The 12,764-nt window shown below is 35.4% G+C and overlaps 1 protein-coding gene and 1 non-coding gene across 3 annotated transcripts; one reads left to right on the top strand and one right to left on the bottom strand.

Annotated features, from left to right (window-relative positions):
• Positions 1-1,962: 1,962 nt before the first annotated feature.
• On the bottom strand, positions 1,963-2,033 carry TRNAG-GCC (transfer RNA glycine (anticodon GCC)). The gene has a single exon. It is a non-coding gene; the product is annotated as a tRNA-Gly (tRNA).
• Positions 2,034-3,196: 1,163 nt separating this feature from the next.
• LOC145594583 (chitin elicitor receptor kinase 1-like) lies at positions 3,197-12,667 on the top strand. Of its 2 annotated transcripts, none has more exons than XM_081650904.1 (12): positions 3,197-3,935; positions 6,838-6,877; positions 6,994-7,019; positions 7,183-7,332; positions 7,829-7,986; positions 8,114-8,203; positions 9,018-9,111; positions 9,208-9,359; positions 9,440-9,531; positions 11,648-11,786; positions 12,072-12,167; positions 12,259-12,667. In XM_081650904.1, exons 1-12 carry the CDS (start codon positions 3,326-3,328, stop codon positions 12,418-12,420), a joined length of 1,809 nt encoding a protein of 602 aa, XP_081507030.1. In that variant the 5' UTR covers positions 3,197-3,325; the 3' UTR covers positions 12,421-12,667. The 2 variants fall into 2 exon arrangements, with proteins under 2 accessions (XP_081507030.1, XP_081507029.1); XM_081650903.1 differs by having other exon boundaries at positions 7,805-7,986.
• Positions 12,668-12,764: the final 97 nt, after the last annotated feature.

Below are 12,764 nucleotides of genomic sequence, written 5' to 3'. Positions count from 1 at the left end.
TTAGCCATAATATTAGCACTTATACTTGTTACAAATGTATCATGTCAAGAACAAAATACAATGCCACTTCCACAAGGCTCACCAACAGCTGTTGCAGGGCAACTCTGCATAAGTGAGTGTGGCACTTGCCCTGTCATTTGCTCCTCATCACCACCACCATCACAAACACCATCACCCCCGGCCCCCCCAGCCGTCCTCACACCACTAATCCCATTATCGCCATCCTCTACACCAAAGACTCCCCATTCACCACCACCACCGGAAACCATCCAACCACTCTTGCCACCACCGCCGCAACTTCCACCACTACTGCCAATACTCCCACCATCCTCTGGAGGTTACCTGCCACCACCATCACCCAAAGTGTCACACCCACCACCATCTCCACCACCACCACCGCCACCACCACCGTCATCCTCGGGTGGTTCGCCGAAGAGTAGTGGTGGGGGTAGTAGTAAAAAACCTCCTTCCACTGAATCCAGTCCACCAGTTTCATTTCCTTTGGTGATAAATCCAGCTGGTCCTTCCCCTCCTAACCCATACTACTACTTCTATGAGTCTAGTGCTGCATTTTCATCACTTCCTTTGCCAATTTACTTCACTATTACTGTTGTATTCATTGCTTTTGATGTATTATTTCTTGTCTAGTATGATTAGTAAAATTGATCAAAGGAATATGTGGTTTTGTATTCATTTTCCACTTTGTTTTTCACTTAGTAAAATTGATTTACTTTGTTATGGAGCTACAAGATGTTATATTTAGCACTAGTTTTTGGATTTTGTACAATGCAAGTTATGTAACAGCAGACTTAGACATAGAGTTATAAACTACTTTTATGTTCCCTTTGTCCACCAATTTTTTTTTGTTACAATGTTTCATCTCATCATTACTTGTATTAAAGTTAAATGGCATTATTGGCATATTAGAGATCAAATTACAAAGTATAAACCAATAACTATTTTCCTACAACTATAAAAAAAATTTCATAACTTCTTGAGTGCATGAAAGAATAAACAACACTCCAAGGTGGACGAAAAAACGTATACACGTTAACAACATGCTAGCTAGTAATGCAACTTTCTCACGACCCTTATAAATTAGGGTCATTATTTTAATGAAAATGTGTAATGGTCGCACCACGTCAACAATATAATAAATGTACCAATTATTTAGGGATCGTCTAATTGCATTTTCAACGCTCTTAGGACATAATAGTATGTTTGTTCTTGCTACAGTACTTAAAAGTGCTATATGCCTATATAGCTTGTCCTTTTTTTCCTTTGGCACCTAACCAAAATAATCTACTTGACATTTGAGTTTAAATCCCATATAAAATCTATATTTATGCCTTGAAGACTTGGCTCCTAATTTTTTAACAACATATTTCTTAATGCAGGGGAGGTTCATACACATCAAAAGCCAAAAATGTGAGGCAAATATACTTTACCTTTCTTACAAGAAGCATATAAAATTAAGTTCCCAACTTTATTAAGCACCACTCACACGCTTGTTAAATACCATGCAGAAGTTCACAACGATTATTTATTCCACTGCTCATTTCTTATGCCTTAGAAAACATGCATTTACACTAACCATGAGGCTTATATGATCGAAATTAACCATTATATTAACACTTGTAACAAATGTAAATGTCAAGATAGAATTCACTGCTACTTCCACAAAGCTCACCAACAGCTGTGGGCAACTTTGCATAAGTGTGGCACTTGCTCCTCATCACCACCGCCGGTACCAAAGCCACCACCCCCGGCACCTACAACTGTCCTCACACCACTAAACTTACCATCGCGATCATCTACACCAAAGACTCACCACCGGATCCCATCCAACCACTCGTGCTACCACCACCGTCTCCCAAGGTGCCACACCAACCACCATCAAGAGTTTATTTGAAGCAAACAGTTAAAAAATTTATTATTAGCTGTAAAAACAAAAAATAACAATGCACCAGCCGGGAATCGAACCCGGGTCTGTACCGTGGCAGGGTACTATTCTACCACTAGACCACTGGTGCCATTTTGATATTGATAATTCAGTTTTATTATAAATTTAAAACATCTTAGAAGCTGTATAAACTCACAATTCAACAGTAATACGATGAAGATTTTAGTCTAAGCATGGAATATTTCTTAGGTTAAGATATCCTAATTTTGTTTTCTTACATGAGGGTGACTATAATGAAACAAAAAAAAAATAAAAAAAACCCAAAAATGTCACAGGACTTTCTTTGCATTATTTTAAATTCAATCTTATTTTATGTTTACTACATATGAGTACTTCTTACAAAGTTACAAGATGTGGTATGATTTCCACTTTTCTAGCTTTTGTGAAGTCGAAAAATGAAGGGGTTGGTGTATACATTGGGATGTAACTTAGCTAGATTTATAAATTATCAATAATTCAACTTTTTTTTTTTTTGATGGAAAACGAGCTTGAAAAATAAACGTTATCAAAGTTTACATAAGCCTGAATAACATCAGGAAAATCTTCAAGCCAAACACGAATCTAATTTACTTTAACTAATATTTGAAATATATACGCAAGAACACATATATTGTTAGAATGAACTTGTCTCAATGAATAAATTATTACTCCATAGATTCAATTGTTACAATATATTTCATAATTTTTATTTATTGATAATTAAAGATATTATCAGTCAAACTATCAAAGTATTGTATTGGCATACGTGCATAACGAAAATGTTTCAACAGAGAGGGATTGATTTTTTGAGGGATAAAAGTACTACCTCCGTTACATATTATTTGTAACGATTAGACATTTTTCTTCTCTACTTTATATCAAATCGTTACGAATAACATATAACGGAAGTAGTATATAAAATGCAGTTCAATTTTAAATTACCCGCTAATTTTTTATGTTAACGTCTAAAGAGAGAGAAAATGAAGAGAGATAGAGGGATGGTTATGGAGGTCAACAACTTTGAAGCTTTTCTGCTGGCAATTAACATTCTTAAGCTGCTACCTAATGATTGAAGTTTCAGGTCAGCTGCAATTTTCTAAATTATTAATTTATACCATCAATTTCATTTTAACCTTCAAATAGTAGTTTCGTATTTCATTTGGACATCTTATTTTTTTTTATGTAAATGGCAAAAAACACAGCTAAAATCTTTGACCATTGACTAATCAACAATGTGAAAACCCAGCTCAATTTAAACCCTATTAGAGTCAACTTTCCAATTAAACCTTCAATTTTGGTTTCTGATGCAATTTGGGGAAAAGGGTATCAATTGATTTCTTGAATAATCCCTCAATTGCTTAGGGTTTTATTTGAGGGGGTTTGATGATGAAGAAATTAGGGTTTTTGTTTTCTGTTGTAATTAGCTATTTGGCAGTTGCTGAATCAATCTGTAGTAGTGGTTGTGATTTGGGTTTAGCTTCATACTATGTTCAGTCAGGTGATACTCTTCTTGTCATAGCAAATTACTTTCAAACTTCAGCTGCTAATATTATGAGCTATAATCCCCAAATCACGGATGTAAATAGCATTCAAACGAATTCCCGGATCAATATTCCGTTTTCTTGTAATTGTATAAATGAGAGTTTTCTTGGTCATAATTTTAGTTACCAGATTAAGACTGGCGATACATATACAACTATTGCAGCAAACCAATATGCCAATCTTACTACTGCTAGTTGGCTTCAGAAGTTTAATAATTATACGCCGACTCTCCTTCCTGTTAGTGGCAACCTTAATGTGATTATTAATTGTTCTTGTGGAAATAGCAGTGTGTCAACGGATTATGGGTTGTTCATTACTTATCCGCTTCGTCCTGGTGATAGCTTAAGCTCTATTGCGCGAACAGCTAATTTGAATGCGAGTTTGTTGCAGAGGTATAATCCTGGTACAAACTTTAATGACGGAAATGGGCTCGTTTATATTCCTGGAAGAGGTATCAATCTTCTCTCGCTCACTCACATATATTGAAATTATTGTTGAGTGTTAAAACCTGGGGTGCATTCTGGTTTCTTTTTCTTGAGGTTTATCGAATGTTTAGTTGCTAAATTGTGAATTGATCATTGCCTTCTTTAGGTAAAAGAACTTGTTGGAAATTTGGAATTTGTGACTTAGCTATTGTGCATTGTTATATTGTGCAAATGTGCATGCATATTGTTGAAAACTTGTGAAACTCAGTAAAAAGCATGGTTAGGGGTACGGTAACAATTAAATAGTTTGGACCAAAAGCTTATTAAATGCATTTCTTATAGGCTGCATACAGTCTCAAAACTTGGCTAAGTCAAACTTGACTGGATACATGGTCATTGGAATGCATTGGATGTGATTAAGGAGTTGATACTCTAATCAAGGAGTTGATATTATCTGACATGGTATCACAGCTTAGGTGAGATCTTGGGATCATATATAAAAATTCTCACCCTGCCGGTGGGTTGGAAAATTAAACCCACCGGCGGGATATACACAAACTTTTTATGCTTCCGCAAACACACACATATAGATTTTTTTTTTTTCCTTTTCTCAAAGTTTTTTTTAGAATCTTTATGTAACCTTGCGCCTCCCACCGACAGTAGCAACCGCGAAAGCCGCCTCCATCATTGGTGGCAATTGCATACACTACCGCCTCCCACTACTGGCAGTAACCACATCTATCTGCCAACCTTCTCCATGTGCCGCACTCTATTTCCACCTCCTCATGACCAACAATGATTCTTACATTGCCCCATTGGTTTTTCTACACATAATCACATAGATTTTGTTTTGGTGGTCGTATATTAGATTAAGGTCAACTACTTTTGCACATCTCTTTTGCTATCAAGTTGGCTCCTCTTATTGTTGCAGCACTTGGAATGTTTGTGGAGTATTGTTTCTTGCTACCTGGGTTTCTCTTTTGAGATTAATTTCAAGCGGTGAAATTTAATCTTTTCTTGCGCTATTTTATTTGTTTTTATTCAACTGTGATTTCACGTAGTAGTGTAGTGTCTTCTTCCCGATGATGGTTTGATCCCTTAGCTTCTTCTTCTCTGGATCTGCAACTTAGCCCAAGTCTGTGTGCGGCTCTTCTCCTTCTCCTTCTCCTTCTCCTCCGGCCTAGCAGTGCTTATCTCTACTCTACGTAGGTTGTGGTTGTTGCTTCTCGTCGTCATCTCCGGCACATGTCTACTACTTCTCTTTTGATCATGGGTTATCATACTATCCTTACCGTTCGATGCGTGATTCATATCCAGTCTGAGCATTCGATTTTCTCCCGCTCTGACTGCGGGGGTGTGATAGAGAATATCCATAGAATATTCTCATCTTAGGTTTAGGATATATTTTGTATAAGATTATCTTTGATATCTGTACATATCTTATAGTTACCTAATATGATTAGGTTTCTCATTGTAACCCTATAAATATTGATCAATGGAAATCACTCTGATTAAGGAGTTTATATGATCTGACAGGATGTTTCTTATCTATCCTTGCTACTTCTTAAGCTTTATTAATGTAATTATGATTATAAATTTAGCACCCAATAGGTCAATTATTTTGTGTTTTTAAAATGAACCTATGGATAGAGATAAATCTGGGAGAAATAGATCTTTTAAGCTTGTCAAGTATTTATGTTTGTTGAAACACAAGTGTAGGTAATATTATTAGTGATCATCACGTGTCTATATAAAACAAAAAAATCAAGCCAATCCAACCCATTTAGTGACTGTATGATTGGGTAGGTGGTGGAATAGAAGAGAGGTGTAGATAATATGGTGTAATCCTCAAGTCCCATGTGAGAGGTGAAACTTGATGGAGAGCGTTTTATAAGGAATATCATGATAATCATGAAAGAAAATGAGGAGAGATACTTTAAAGATAGCCCACCATACAGTCACAAAGGGCTTTGGGGATATGAATCACCTTACTCTTTCTTGAGTCTCCCAACCAAACGGCCCTCAATTCTTATGATTGGGTAATTCTTGGAGTTAAGATGAACCCAAAAATATATATTGGGAGATTGGAGAAGAAAAAAATAATTTCACACATGTGGCAACTTTTTTTAAAATTAATTCTTGAGTATAAGCCATGTAGACAGTAGAACCCCAAATCATTTTGGGACTAAGGCTTTGTTGTTGTATTAGCCATATAAAAGGACAACACAATTAAAATGCCAGCACTCATGCCTGGATGCTGTTTGTAACATACTTTGTACGAAAAGGAGAGATGGATTTATTTATGTGTTCAAGCTTCCCAGAAGTTTAAATTTGAGATCAATAAGAATCTTTGGCAGTATAACTTTTAACCATTTGGCATAGTTTCTGGTTAGATAAATTCTGAGTAAAAATCATATGGGCTGGCAAATCATATATACTAGGGCAAACAACTAAAATACCAGGCACTTGTGCTTGACTACTGCGTATCTTTCAAATAGTTGGAGGGATAAATTTTGCTCTCTGTTAGAAGATTGAGTTTTAGATTGTAAATAATTACTGCAGCATATATATTTTTATTTCAAAACACGAGATGGGGGAGACGAGTTTACACAGCTCACCTCTATTTCAGGCTTCAGCTTTTCATCACACCCTTAAGTGCTACCTTGACCTAATAATATGTGTATTAAGCTGGAGAAAAAGTTCAATGATAGGCTAAGTAGCTAACTCTTCTTGCTTATTATAAAGGCTGCATTGATTATATCTGGAGGAAAAAAAATGTGCTCTCTGAGTACATCAGTTTTTCGTATGTTTCTGTAATGACCTTTTGTTCACCATGGGATAAATCAGCTTAAAGCTTTTAACTGAGACTTTTACAAGCATGTTCACTCATTTTCTGAACTAGCCTCAATTTATTACTCTTTTGTGCAGACAAAAATCAAAATTATCCTCCATTGATTTCAGAATCAAGGTATTTTGTCTTATTTTATCCCAGACTCATCTATTTGTATAAAAATTACTATTTTTATCTCATTTGAGCCTCTTTCTTATATAATTGTCTTGTTATATTTTAAAAATTATATGCAGCCCGGGACCAGGTGGACCTTCCAAAGGTATTTGACTTCCCTCCTTTTTCAAAAAATAAAAAAAATTTATTTATTAATTTATTTTATCCTATATCACGCCAATAAAGCCTCTTGTCTATCCCCTTTTCCATATTCTTGGTTGTTCTAACAGTTTATACTTCCTCATGACAATTGTCTTGTATGCTTCCAGGAATTTCTCCTGGAGCTATAGCTGGTATATGTGTGGCAGTTGGATTGTGTGTGCTCTTGATTGCTTGGTATCTTATCTATATAAGAAGAAAGAAGAGGAAAGCAGCAGCCTTACTTTTCGATAAGCCTGAATTCCAGTTAACACCAGCTGGTACTCTTCATCTTTTGTGGTGAACTCTTGAATCATTTCTAAGTGTCTTGCTATTTGTTTGTAAAAAGTTGTAAGATTATATGAAAAAATATAATAAAGAAATGTGAGAAGCCACTAAAACAAAATGACTGCATGATGACATGGTATTATTACTATTATTATTATTACTATTAATATTATTATTTTTGTAATAAACTACAAGAAAGAATATCAAATATCAAAAGTAATTATGCTGGAGAAGCACCGGATGCAGATGCCATAGACCAAGCAGCTAAGCCATCATATGATCCCAATTCCTAAATACCTCCACCCTATTAGTTCTATGCTAGAAACTATAGACATTATGCTCCAACCAAAGCACCCAAATTACTGTCATAAACGTGTAACTCCAAAGCACCTTCTGGTCTCAAAAGTAATCTGATATTTTGGCAGTCTTGTGCTGGATTAATATTGTTTGCTTTATTGTGAACAGAACATGTAACTGGACCATCTGAAGCTGTGGCTGTTAATCCTAAGCATCCTGGCATAGCAGTTGATAAGTCAGTGGAGTTTTCTTATGAAGAGCTTGCAAATGCTACTAGTAATTTCAGTTTGGCTAACAAAATTGGTCAAGGTGGATTTGGAGCTGTTTACTATGGGGAGCTAAGAGGCGAGGTTCGTAGATGCATTTAACTATTTTCCTGTGTGTACAAACACTAAGAATAATTTTACCGTTCTATACGTAGGCACATATTCATAAATTTGGTTTGTTCCTTTTTTTTTTTTTTTTTTAAATCTTCAGAAAGCAGCTATCAAGAAGATGGATATGCAAGCAACAAAAGAATTTCTTGCTGAACTGAAGGTCTTGACGCATGTTCATCACCTGAACTTGGTATACACTCACCCCCTGAGTCTTTGAGCATGTCTGATTAGTCAGTAACTTTGAGTCTTTGATGTACTGTCTTATAAGTTATTTTCTCCTGAACTAGTCTAAGTGTATCTCTTCATTTATATATTATACTTTATTAAATTACTCATATACCTTGCAATCTTGCATTCTTGTTCCCTGCTGCAAAATCATGTATATGAGTTAGGTAGGATTTCAATGTTTAAGTGGACCAGCAATATTTTCTATTGGTTGACAATCCCTATAGAAATGAGAAAGGGAACCTCCTTTGTAAATAGAGTGGAGTAGTACACCAGAGGGGGCTCCTTCCTGCTAAGATTCATCATTTGTTAATTCATCACCACTCACCAGACTCATGACACAATCTCAGTCTCACGTGGTGTGTGTGTTTCTTACAATCACCACTCACCAGACTCATGACACAATCTCAGTCTCACATGGTGTTTATCAGATACTTGGTTTCTGTTCCTGTTATATTAGATCTCCCCCCCCCCCCTAATCTTAGTTTTAAGGTTTATTTTTGAACTGAAGTTCGTTCTAATGTCATGTATGATGAAAAATCGAATATTGCACCTTTTCATGCATCTGCAATACTTATATTTGACCATAACTGGTTAGTTGGAATATAAGGTATTGTTCACCGCATACAATTTAATATACTCATGTATACTTAAGGTCTAGTACAGTTCCTTTAAAAATGAGGATTATCTGAGTATACTCATGTATGCTGTATCTAATTTGATGTCTGTTACAACCAGCCTCCTATGAATATACTCATGTATGCTGTATGTGAGTGCAGGTTCGCTTGATTGGATTCTGTGTTGAGGATTATCTCTTCCTGGTATATGAGTATATTGAAAATGGAAACTTGAGTCAACATTTGCGTGGTTCAGGTGGAGCTATCTCTGTGCAAAACCAATTTCCTTCTGTTTTTCTCCTTTGGCATAAGTATTCTATCAGTGCCAACATGCTAGCTTATCTCTTTTCAGGAAAAGCTGTTCTGCCATGGCATGCAAGAGTACAAATTGCTCTTGATTCAGCTAGAGGTCTTGAATATATCCATGAGCACACTGTACCTGTCTACATTCATCGTGATATTAAATCTGCTAACATATTGATTGACAATAATTTCCATGCAAAGGTACGTCAAATAACTGCACTTTGTATAATAGCCACTAGCCAGTCAATACTTTATCAGCTCACAATCTGCTATATTTATAGGTTGCAGATTTTGGATTGACAAAGCTAGTGGAGGTTAATAATGCGTCTTTACCAACTCGTTTAGTGGGCACATTTGGATACATGCCACCAGAGTATGTTATTTGACAATTGAAAACTTTCCTTCCTCATAACCCTGATATTACTACATACACCACAAGCGCTTGTGGTAAATTATGCTAATTTGGCTTCGGCTTGGTTCTTACATCCACTTGGCTTGATCTCTGCCCCTAGTCCTAATGCTAGTGGGATGGAGCTACCCCTGCTGCTCAAAGCAGAGTATTAACATATTAGCTCTCTCTGATGAATATATCAAAATAATGTGAATAGTTTGAGGTTCTTTGATCAGTTATAGTACTGTAGACAACTTATTCAACTAGACAATTAAGTAGCTATTACTCACCACCTCTTAACTGACACTGGCTTCTAGGCAAAAGAATTGACTTCTTACTGTTATTTGTGGTAGTTGGTACTCCCTCCACATCTAAAAGTTCTTTTTTTTTTTTTTTTGGGAGACAATATCCATCCAAACCGGAAGAACTTTTAGAGACAAAGTGAGTATTTGGTACTGAGGTAATTTTTTTTATTTTTTTATAAAAGTCAAGGTAATGGGGTTGTTTTACTACTTCCTCCTCTCTACAAATTTTGCAACCGTTTTGCACTATTCACACACTCCTCTTTAACCATATTTTGTGACTCATATATAAGGAAAATATAATTTAGATTCGTCTCAATGTAATTTTACTATGTCAAGTTCTTATGTTTTTTTTACCAGTAATATTTAATATATTAATAATTTACCTTAAAATAATTACTAGTACAAAACAAGTTAGAAGAAAAATGGCTAAAGGCTGTTAATCTCAAACACTTCCTGGTTGTTTTGTTCTATGCACGACCTCTCAGCCTTGGCTTTCTACATAGGATTTTTTTTTTTTTAAACAAAATATATTAATTATTTATAATGAGCATGTATATTAATTATTTATAATGAGCATGGGGTTGGTGTGGCAAAATTTCCACAACTGAATTATGGAATCAAGAGTGCTCAAATATGGTGCTGGTCTTAAGGAGTAGGGCTGTTCGGAAATTTGACTCATTTGCATGTTATTTTTGAGTCTGACATAATAAACCCCGCCCCCTCTTTATTCTTAGCAAATGTCAGTCATTCATTCCAGTTTTGCAATTGAGTTTTCATGATGTAGTGATAAGAATAGTAGATAGAGGTATAAATTATGAAGAAGTTGTTCTGCTGAAGTTTGTAAAAGAGAAGCTTGAGGGTTTTGCATGAAGAGGAGTTTAGAAATGTTAGAGCTATCAGATGGGAGGTTATTTGCAAGGTAGCTAAATGTATGGTGTAGAGAGGGAGGTGCACTGGATGATTGGCTAGTTAATGCATACTTTTCATCAAACTTCTCTAGGCATCTTAATCCTGTAAGAGAAGAAATGAATTGTAAGGGATACTAATTCTAAGCATCCCCTTGACATGGTTGATGGAAAGAGGAGTAGAATCTTTATCAAGGAGTTGGAACACTTGGAAGTGGAGAAGGGTTGTAGTTAAGGACTCAAGAGATATCATTTAGGTGATAGAATCATCGATTGAAATTTTTAGGTTTTGATAGTGCTTGGTTGAAAATAGCGTCATCTAGTGATGAAGAAGATAGAAACTCATGCAGAATGATTTAGTGACGATTATAACTCTTATAGGTGTTTAGGCATCCTACTTCAACAGTTCAGCATCTGGTCCACATGAGATGTCTCTAATTATGTTTTGTTATTTGTCAATCGTCGTCATGGTCAAAGAACACTGTATAAGCTGCTTTCTTTACATAATATTGAAGGACAAGAATTGCTCATAATTGTCAACATATAAGCTTGCAAAGGGGGCAACTTAGCTTGAAGCCAATAGCCTACAGTAGCTTTTGCTGTCATGTAGTCAAAGTTCTAATCACTGTGGAAGTTGATATTGAAATTCTAGGAGGTTTTCCTGCTTTATTGTGTCAAAATAGGAAGTTTTCTGATTCTTCCTTTTTTTTTTTTTTTTTTTTTTTTTTTTTTGGCTACATTTCATATAAATTTGTTTTATCTTTTTCTGTGTGGAATATCTTTAAGGATTATTAAAGGTACTATTATGTCTAGTCATGTCTTAAATTCTTGTACCAATAATGTATTTGCTTCATAGAGATCCTAACTATTTGGCTGTGCTTCATACAGGTACGCCCAATTTGGTGATGTCTCTCCCAAAGTAGATGTTTTCGCTTTTGGTGTTGTTCTCTTTGAACTCATATCAGGCAAGGAAGCTGTGGTAAAAGGAAGTGAATCATCTCTTCAACCACAGGGCCTTGCTACTTTGGTAAACAATCTGTTTTTGGTTAATCATACCACTTCTATAAATATTATGTTACTTTCTTAATATACAATATTGATATCAAACAAAGTATATTAGAAAAAGAATGCATGTAGTAAAATAATATGTTCCAGTGCCAGTAAATTAGACATTCATTAAAGAACCAACTCAAAATAAAAAAGCAAGCAGTTGTTCAGGAATAGAGTAATTGTGTGATTTATTTCAGTCAATATGTCTAATGCAGCTGTTCTTACTAACTTCATTATTAATATTTTTTTCTCCATGTAACAGTTCCAGGATGCTTATAGTGAGTCTGATCCGAATAGCATATGCAAACTAGTGGATCCGAGACTCGGGGAAGACTACCCTCTTGACTCTGTTCTCAAGGTGAATATGATCAAGCAATAACATATTTTTGCTAATTTGAGGTCTAAAAGATGTTTGTTCTAAGAGTTACTATATGTTTATTGTTTTGCAGATGGTAGAGCTAGCAAGAGCATGTACTCATGAGAATCCCGACCTGCGACCTAGCATGAGATCGGTTGCAGTTGCTTTGATGTCCTCCTCGTCAACCACGGAAAATTGGGATATAAGTTCGTTCCATGAATATGGCCTTAGGAATCTTGGGTCTGGAAGATAGCAGAGAATGGAGGATGCTAAGATTATATCTTCTACCAATTCTTTTCAAATGTAATTATGTAAATGACATTATTGAATTGTTGCTAAAGATTTTCAGTTGTGGTTTGGTCTCATGATTTTTTTTTTTTATTTACATGTTTGTATTTATTGAAATTAGAGTTCAACATTTGGACTAGCCTAACTCGAAGAGACTGTACATTTTCTTTTCTCGTGTATAAATGAATAGTGAATGAAAAGGTTTTGTTGTAGACATTGTAGATTTGTAGTTGTAATTCTTGTAAAACAAAATTGGGTAACTGGGAAAAACAAAATCTCCCAGGGATAAGTATCAAAAGCCAGCCCAAA

The sequence above is a fragment of the Chenopodium album genome, chromosome 19 (assembly GCF_948465745.1).
Source record: "Chenopodium album chromosome 19, dcCheAlbu1.1, whole genome shotgun sequence".
NCBI classification, from domain to species: domain Eukaryota; kingdom Viridiplantae; phylum Streptophyta; class Magnoliopsida; order Caryophyllales; family Amaranthaceae; genus Chenopodium; species Chenopodium album.
Note: the sequence above shows the minus strand (reverse complement) of the source record. Positions and strands in the feature narration are given on the sequence as shown.

What these genes read in the sequence shown, in the direction of transcription:
- LOC145594583 (XM_081650903.1), top strand. Translation starts at nt 3,326, where the DNA reads ATGATGAAGAAATTAGGGTTTTTGTTTTCTGTTGTAATTAGCTATTTG. An exon ending in CGTTTATATTCCTGGAAGAG is followed by an intron (nt 3,936 to 6,837) that starts GTATCAATCTTC and finishes TCTTTTGTGCAG; the next exon opens with ACAAAAATCAAAATTATCCT. An exon ending in CACAGGGCCTTGCTACTTTG is followed by an intron (nt 11,787 to 12,071) that starts GTAAACAATCTG and finishes TCCATGTAACAG; the next exon opens with TTCCAGGATGCTTATAGTGA.